This window comes from Pelobates fuscus, chromosome 9 (assembly GCF_036172605.1).
Source record: "Pelobates fuscus isolate aPelFus1 chromosome 9, aPelFus1.pri, whole genome shotgun sequence".
NCBI lineage: Eukaryota > Metazoa > Chordata > Amphibia > Anura > Pelobatidae > Pelobates > Pelobates fuscus.
In genome coordinates this window covers 70,844,295-70,852,870 of record NC_086325.1, presented here as the reverse complement: position 1 = coordinate 70,852,870, position 8,576 = coordinate 70,844,295, and the positions used below count along the sequence as shown (strand labels likewise).

The 8,576-nt window shown below is 36.5% G+C and overlaps 1 protein-coding gene across 1 annotated transcript; it reads right to left on the bottom strand.

Moving 5' to 3' along the window:
- Window positions 1–2,066: 2,066 nt before the first annotated feature.
- On the bottom strand, window positions 2,067–7,966 carry LOC134573769 (cis-aconitate decarboxylase-like). The gene is made up of 6 exons (XM_063433547.1): window positions 7,876–7,966; window positions 6,579–6,633; window positions 5,570–5,757; window positions 4,741–4,845; window positions 3,965–4,170; window positions 2,067–3,267 (listed from the first exon to the last, which is right to left on the bottom strand). The coding sequence occupies exons 1-6, from the start codon at window positions 7,894–7,896 to the stop codon at window positions 2,346–2,348; spliced, it is 1,497 nt and encodes a 498-aa protein (XP_063289617.1). The 5' UTR covers window positions 7,897–7,966; the 3' UTR covers window positions 2,067–2,345.
- Window positions 7,967–8,576: the final 610 nt, after the last annotated feature.

The following is an 8,576-nucleotide window of genomic DNA, read 5'->3' as shown; positions in this document are numbered from 1 at the left end:
TTCCACCACTGGGATAATCAGCATGAGTTACCTTGATGAAAGAGCAGGACACAACACTTCTGATTCTGAGTCTATGAGTAAGCAGTTGTGTGCCTCTAAAACTGATTGCCATGATGTGCCAAGTTTATGCGTCTAAAACTGCCATGATATCCCAGAATTATGCCTCTAAAACTTCCATGATATGCCAATTTTATGCATCTAAAACCGATTGCCATGGTGTGCCAATTGTATGCATCTAAAGCTGATTGCCCTGCGTGCCAAATGTAAGCCTCTAAAGCAGATTGCCATTCTGAGCCAAATGTATGCATTTAAAGCCATGATATGCCAATTGTATGCTTCTAAAACTGATTGCCATGGTGTGCCAATTGTATGCATCGGAAGCTGCCATGATGTACCAACTGTATGCCTGTAAAGCTGATTGCCATGGTGTGCTAATTGAATGCCCCTAGAGCGGATTGCTATAGTGTGCCATTTGTATGCCTCTAAAGCTGATTGCCATGGTGTGCAAATGTTATGCCTGTAAAAGTGATTGCCATGGTGTGCCAATTGTATGCATCTAATGCGGATTGCTAGGGTGTGCCAATTGTATACATCTAAAGCTAATTACCGTGGTGTGCCAACTGTATGCATTTAAAGCGGGTTGCCATGGTGTGCCAATTGTACGTATCTAAAGCTGATTGCCATGGTGTTCATTTTTAAAATATGCATGAAAAGCAAGTGGGTCTCTGCCCATAAAAGTTTGGGAAGCCCTGGTATAGAGAGAGGACATTCCTATCTGACTCTTTCCAAGGGAATATTTTGGCGATCATACCATTAATCAACAGGCACATACTGGGGAATCATGTAATTGTATCTGAGTTTTTGATCAAATACATTTTAAATTGTGTGAATATTGATGTGGGTGTTGGTTGGAGAGTATTACAGTTGTAAGGGCTAGTTGATTCCTGCTAAAGAGTTATGGTCCTTCATGAAACACAACTGGTGGTCGCTGAGGATACAAGGAAAGAAGGTATGGAGGCATGTGTGAAGACTGGTCCTGGTTACCTTTTCTCCATCACCGTGCTGGTGTTGCTGCACCCTTGGCTAAGAACATCAAGCTTGTTGATCCCAGCCAATCCATCGCTTTCTCACAGCAAAGCATTGGGAGGCTATTGCACATGCACTGCAAAATGCCTCATAGAGTTGCATTGAGTAGCATGGAGACGCTGAACGTAGGTTCTGCACACTGTGCAGCACTGATATAGGAAGCACCGCTAGTGGCTGTCTGAGTGACTGCCACTAGTGGTGTTACTAGGCAGCAATGAAAAGGCAGCGTTTACACTGAAAATCCTGCAGGGACAGTCTATAGACATAGTGCTCCTTTAACATTACTTTTGATCTGTCCATTAGTGGACTGTTAATTAAGATTGCTGTTATTTCACTTTACTTCTCATATACTTTTAGAGGTTGTTTTAAAGCACTGTTACTACTCAAAGTTTTAATGTACAAAAAGAGACAGGCTGAATTAGTGAATAAATACAGCAAGGTTTTATTTAACAAATAATTACAATATAAAATGCATTTTCACTTGTATAGTTTAAAGTCACAGTGATAATGAGAAAAATCATACATTTATTTTTTCAAGTAATAAAATAATATTAGACATAAAATAAAATAAACTTTTGTAAGAAGGTCAACTCCTCAACTATATAACTTTATATATATGTCGGTTTGTGGTATTGATAAGTGATGGCAAAACATGATCTTCAGAAAGTAAGTCATGTTACCTATTTACTATTCATTTATAAAGCCCACAGTGAATAATTGTAGTTTATTATAAACTGGAGAGATATGGATTTTCTGCCTCTAAACTGTCATTACAGCTAACCGTGGATTGAAGGGCAGCCCAATTAAATCACACTACCCGTTAAACTGAAAAGGGTTAAAATTACAATGTATTATTTATTTTTGCCACAAACATGTATTTGTCTTCGATGCTTGACGTTTGCATTGTAAAATGTGTAGAGATGCACAAAGATTATTTTGTAATTTAAATATTGCACTTAATCTTAATCCTTTTATCTTTATTTTCCGTACAACTGTCATATTGAATTAAAAAAATGTAAATATTACCAGTATGGTGGCATGCCCTCCGAGTAGATATGAAAAAAAAAAAAAATTAAATAAAAGGACGTTTTCTGCCCAATGCTAGATATTTGGCATCTTGCTATCGGGTTGCCCCAGTTTTTCAATTGATAAGTATGGCTTTTTGTGTTTTTGCCTTTTTTGATTTGTTTATTATAGTGTCAGTTTCTGTTGAGCTGTACAAGGTGCTCACATGTTTTCATATCTTAGCTAGAGACTAATCACTGCAGTAACAATGGTAACTGGGAGCTGTCTGTCACTTGTTCTATGTTCTCTACTACCTGTATCACCCCCTCTACCTGATCATCCTCAAGGACATGTCTAGCATTAGTGCGGAATTTCTTTTGAAGGGACTCTCTACTCAGTGGGTTCCTCCAATGCCCATAGAATGTGTCACATTTTCCTGTCACCATATCCCCATTTTTCATCAGTAAGGCTACTTCCCCATACATTTTATCAAAATTGGCTACATTATCTTTAGGATGCTCCACTATCACTTTACTCAACAGTACATGGAGTTCCTTGCGACAGATACTGTCATCACTGAATGAACCGATATTCACCTCACCATCCAGAAGGGCGGTGCAAGCATTGAACTGGAAAGAGTGGCGGGCTTCGTGTTCTGATTCAGGATAGGGCCTGTTAATGTATTTAGAGATTGGAACTCGGAGAACAATTGATTGGATGGCAGATGGATTAAAGGAGCCATACTGGCTTATGAATCTGTTTCTGACCGAGATTGAAGCATCTGCAATCCAGTGCATACCGAGGTGGGCTGGAAATGACTTAAATGCAATATCTTGGTTCTCCAAGAGGAATTCATATTCCTCTCCAGGTGCAGATAATGATTTAGGTTCATACTCTCCGTAGAAGGCACTGAAGCCTGAACACCCAGGCACATCATCGAAAATTAGAGGATTTGCCTCCATTCCTCTTGCTGCCAGAAGTGCTGCCTCAAGGCCCAGCCTGCTGGCATTTCCAATATGCAAAGGTTTGGCGAGTGTGGCAGCGTTCGCCATTGGAGCTCCAGCAAGAGAGGCTGCGATCGCCAATGCATGTGTGCACTGTTCTTGGTTCAATGAAAGAAGTTTGGCTGACGCTGCGGCACTTCCCATAGTGCCAACAACAGATGGTGGATGAAATCTGGAAGTGAAACAAAAGAAAATGACTATCTTAATATGCATGTTTCTAATAATTGGTATTTAATTTTACAAGGAGGGTAAGTATCATGCAGTCTGTAAATGTGAGTGTAAACCAATATCTGCATTATTAAATGAGCTTGGTTGATATCCAGTTTACCACGCAGATACATCTGGTGCACAGAGACCACAAACGGTGAATAAATAGATTTCCCTGACCCATTAATGTGCTAATTATATTTCAGCCATAAGTATGTAGTTGAAAATATATTACAGTGTCGGTGCAGACACTGATAAATCTATTCACAACCTCTGACAAAGTAATGCTGCACTGAATGGAATGCTATTGTGATCTCCATGTGTTCCAAATGAAAGTCCACATACATTTTAATCAATTTAGTCTGACTTTGTGCAAAGTTCCTAAAGTCACACTGATGGTCTTTTTTTTTTTTTTTGTTCTTCTCATTTTAATTCAATCTCAATCTCAATTTATCCACTTGGTAATATTTTTTCCTACATCATATAAATATCACAGGAGGCAATCTTCCTCTATCCCCTTAAACTTCATTTACCCCCAGATCATTATTCATACAATAAATTCAACAATCAATGAAGACAAGGACACGTGACAATTTCAGGTTAATTCAAATGGTACATGGAAACAATATAAAACATACAGATGTAATGATCAAAATACTCACTTTTTGGGAATATTTTGTGCTTCAGGTGAGAAACTCATCAGTCGTCCTTGTACCTCAATTCCCACATTAAATGCTATCAGAAGGTCCTCACCAGTGATTGTTTTGTCTTTTGAAAGCATTTGGGTCAATGCCAGAACTGCAGGTAGGACTGCGCCTGATGGGTGGGTAGCAGGGTGCCAGGTATCATCAAAGTCCATAGAGTGAACCTACAAAAAAAATGGAAATTAGAGAAGGACATTGACTAAACATATATTCTGTGTTCTTGCTACTTCTATATAGAACAATTTGCCAAGGATACTACAGAGATAACACAGATTAGGGAAACTACTTTATCAATGTTGGTTACATCATGGTGGCCAATAGTAGATCCACAGATGTTTTAAAATTACACCTCCCATGATGCTTTTTTTCAGCCTCTAGAAAAAAAAAATTGCAGCCTTTTGGCTTCAAAACACCTTTAGTGGAGGTCTCCAGTTATTTAAATATGCATAGGGATTTGGGTAAGTGTGCAAGTAATTTTCTTTTATTTTAATTTACTCTGGTAATTACGGCCGCTCAGAAGTAGTGGGAGTATGAGAGCAGTGCTTAATTTTCTATGTTTGTATAACACCAAAACACCTTCAGTGGTTCAATGTGAAATTGAAAGTAAAAGAAATCAAACCTGTATGTTAACCATATAATATCAACCAGCCTCGGTAGCTACTTTTCATTTTCGAAGCAAACAAAATTAAAAAAGCATTCATAATAACCGGGCAATATAACAAAAACACACTTACAGCTACTCCGTTAGTGTAAGCAGCCAGCGTTGGAGAAAGCTTTAATCCCTTTTGGCCATAAACAGAGCACACAGCTGAACTTCCATGTGTTGAAACATGCAGATCCTGTGGAAATAGACAATTCATAATCAAATGTGAGTATTCCTTTTTAATGTCACACACAATATTTTCTAATAATGGAAGTTGTTTAATACCAAATCAGTCAGTTACAGAGCGTCTCAGACCTCCATATATTTGTCATTTTTATTTTCATGTGGTGACATTTGGCATGTAGGGGCATGAAATTAGGGGCACACTAGATTTGAGTCGGTAAAAATTGGCATGACAGAATTACTGCAGCATTGTATCTTGTCTGTTGTGAAATAAGAAGCTGAGTGTTGTGGTCTGGGCCAAATGCATTTGAGTGTATTTAAGGTAACCATATAACAGATTTGTGTCCACTGAGTAAACCCCGCACTATGAGTCACATTATCCCCAGATCCTAGAATGATTCTAGTCTGTTTTAGGAATTCCATTAGTCATTGTTAAATGGTGTCTCAACTGTATTATGGTACATCGGAATTGTTGTGAACTGAATTGTAGTAAACTTAAAACTGAGTTGTAATATTTAGGCTTATATCAGACTGTAGCAGAACTGGAGAGTTTTTCCAAATCAGCATGTTCACCTCCATTTTGGAATATCAGTTTTCAATTCACTACAATTTGATGTTTAGTGAAGAAACCTTTCACTAATTGCCTCACGGTATCTAACATACCCCCCAAACTCCCCTGGGTTTTTTCCTAATCAACGTAATAAAAAAAGTTCTGCTGGTAAGTTCTTTTTTTTTACCTGACAATATTGCTTGATCACGTTGAATACGTGTGTTGTACTTCCCACAAGACCAACACCAATGTTGTCCAAGATCATACGCTTACTTCTGTGCCTTACAATCTCAGATAGGTGCTCTGGGCGAATCTTATGGATAAATGACGCAAAACTGTTTGTCACGGTTTCTTCTGGCTGATGGCCTACAACCACTGTAAAACACAAAAACCATTGAATATTATAAATTACTGAAATGTGGATTGTACGAATATAGAGTTTTTTCAAGTGCTCGGAAATCCACTACCAATCTCATTAAATAATGCGCTGTAACAGTATCTTATTTTAAAAGGGGTATCCTGATAACCAATCCATCTTTTAAGATAGGATATCCGTCTTTACATCATTATTGTGCCACAAACAAGTTAGACCTCACCAGTAATAAATGTAGTAATCTAAACCAATGTGCACTGATAACACATTAAGTGATCTGTGTTTTAATTTTAGAAAATCTTATGTCACTTTTGTACTTGTGCAGGAATTATGAATCACTGATATTCCTGAGGTCTCCTCCTAATGATATCACAATCTTATGACAGACAGGATCTAAGTCTGAGTGTGGGATTTATTAAAATACAGATAGGGCGGTGTTTGCTTTACAAGTGCTATTAGGCAATAGTTTTGTTTGTAATAAATATAAAAGTAATCGGAAATATTGTGAATTTTAGCTGCATTTATTTGCAACCTGTTTTCCAAAGTGTAAAACCCATGCCGCAAGCTTGCATATTTTGTACATTCTGGAAATCTGTCCTTAAGTGTACGTAGAGATGACACAGAAGTGAGTAGGCAGAATTGGGCAAGACGTGAGATGATTGCTTTCCTGTGACCCATTGCACAGACAGCAAAACACTGCACAACAATCTGACAGCAGGAACTTGTGCTCATGTGATGATATTGTGATAAACTTCAATGTTTGCGAGATATATTGTAGCAAGTTATCAATGATGCATTCATAATAAATACAAAAGGGAATTACCCTTCAAAGCCGTCTTGTGAATTTGCCTTGAAACTTGGTGGAGTTTCCGTGTGTTCTGTAATGAAAAATATTGTTATAATATCATTATTTTCTCATAGTTGAACATTTTATTGTATAATTTATTTTGCAATATTTGATGTATTTATAGATTGGTATTACAATTATAGACATGTTATTTAATTATTTTAACCTTTGGATTGTCGTGTCTATATATGTGATTCCCTGTTGGTCAGTGCATAGACAGTTATCCTTTTCTATCTAACATTTTGAAAGTGCAATATTGAGAATTATTTTCAATTCATTCTGATTCAGTTTGTTTTGGTTTCACTTTGGTTTCCATTGATTTAGACATTTTGCCAAATTTGATTTGGAAGAAAATAAATTGCAAATGTCTAGTTTTGAACCAGAAGTCCATAATGAATGCCAACTTACAATACTTACAGTGCATTTATGTATGCAATATTTTTATATTTATAGTTTATGTTTAAGAGATAGCAGTAGATGACAGCGAGATTATAATGTTTATAAAATGTATTGCGTAATGAATTTACAAAACATGTTGCAGTAATAGCTAATCATAATATCAGCTATCTTTCAAATCACTTGTATTAAGTAAATACGTACAAAGGGATCACAGATATCTGATCTACAGGGCTAAATTCTGAATTGTGTTAATTCAATTTTGAACACCAAATTGTGGCTAAAATAGCTAAGCTGTAACTATAGCAAATGTGATATTTTTTTCCAAATCAGCTATTTTTGCCTAAATTTTGCCATTTGGTTTTTAATTCGCTAGTTTACCGAAAAACATCTGGGCAGCGTTTTTCTCTTTCTATTTCCAAACCAAGTGTCCCTTTTTCTTATCTACCAACAAGTGATCTCCTTAGCATTCATTTTTACATTTTACATTCACAGTTGCAATTAATTCAATTTTAAAACGAAGTCAGAGATATTGTAATCATTGGCATTCGCAGAATAAGGCTAAAGTAATCAAATGCCATCCCCCACACAATCGCCCCTTCTTTGATTTGAACTGGTACCTACGCCAATGACTGTACAAATAATATGTTTCTGAAAAACGTTCTATGGGTTCCATTTGAATATAACACAGCTTTCAAGTATTTAAAAAAAAAAAACTGTTTTTAGAAATGTTTCTTTAGTAAATCTCCTACAATTTACAATATTTTTTTTTAGAATTATTAAATATTTGATTAATCACCACAGATATATGTTTTCATAGAAATGTCATTGATTGCCAGTGAATCATTAGTATTCTCATTTAGAAAATACAACATACCTGCAGTGCTGATGGAATCATCTTGGATAAAAGTGAAGAGTATTTGGATAAAGTACCGCTAGCTATTTGCTCAGGTAAGCTCTCAGTGTGCTCTTGCCTTCTGCCAGTGGGTTTTTATATACTACTTCCAGTCTTATGCATGCCATATTACATCACTCTTATGACATGGGAAGTGGGTAGGGTTATCTCAAAAGTTTACACCCAGGAAATGTAAAATATTGCTGTGGGAAATTTTGAAGGAACTGTAAGACAATTTTATATCTGTAAAACAAGAATGTTTGTACAGAAAGCTCACAATTTAATTATCTCTTGCTAATGACATCCTGCTTGCAGTGTTCACACTCATATTGTGGATGATTCAAACACATATGCATTTAAAATAGAAAATGATTTAAAATGATGAGAGCTATGGCAGAATGTTTAACAATAATACATTTATTATTCATTTTACAAATCCTTAGAAGAGTAGGGTTGGGTGGTGTAACTGCAAATCCCTAATTCTATATATTCAATTCAAAGGCACAGTTACCGCTAGATCATCGTTTTCTCTATTTACGGTTTCCTCTCACTGTTCCCCTCTAAGATCTAAGTGATACAATTTATGGAATATCCTCCCAACGTTAGTCTTGTTCTGAGTTCCATCAAGTGAGCACAGAAAACCACCTGTGCCACCTCATTAAACCAATAGGTCACAGAGTTGT

Coding starts and splice junctions, on each gene's coding strand:
- LOC134573769 (XM_063433547.1), bottom strand. CDS start 7,896: ATGATTCCATCAGCACTGCAG. Junction 4,171..4,740: donor CTTACACTAACGGAGTAGCT/GTAAGTGTGTTT, acceptor TTTTTTTTGTAG/GTTCACTCTATGGACTTTGA. Junction 3,268..3,964: donor GCACAAAATATTCCCAAAAA/GTGAGTATTTTG, acceptor TTTCACTTCCAG/ATTTCATCCACCATCTGTTG.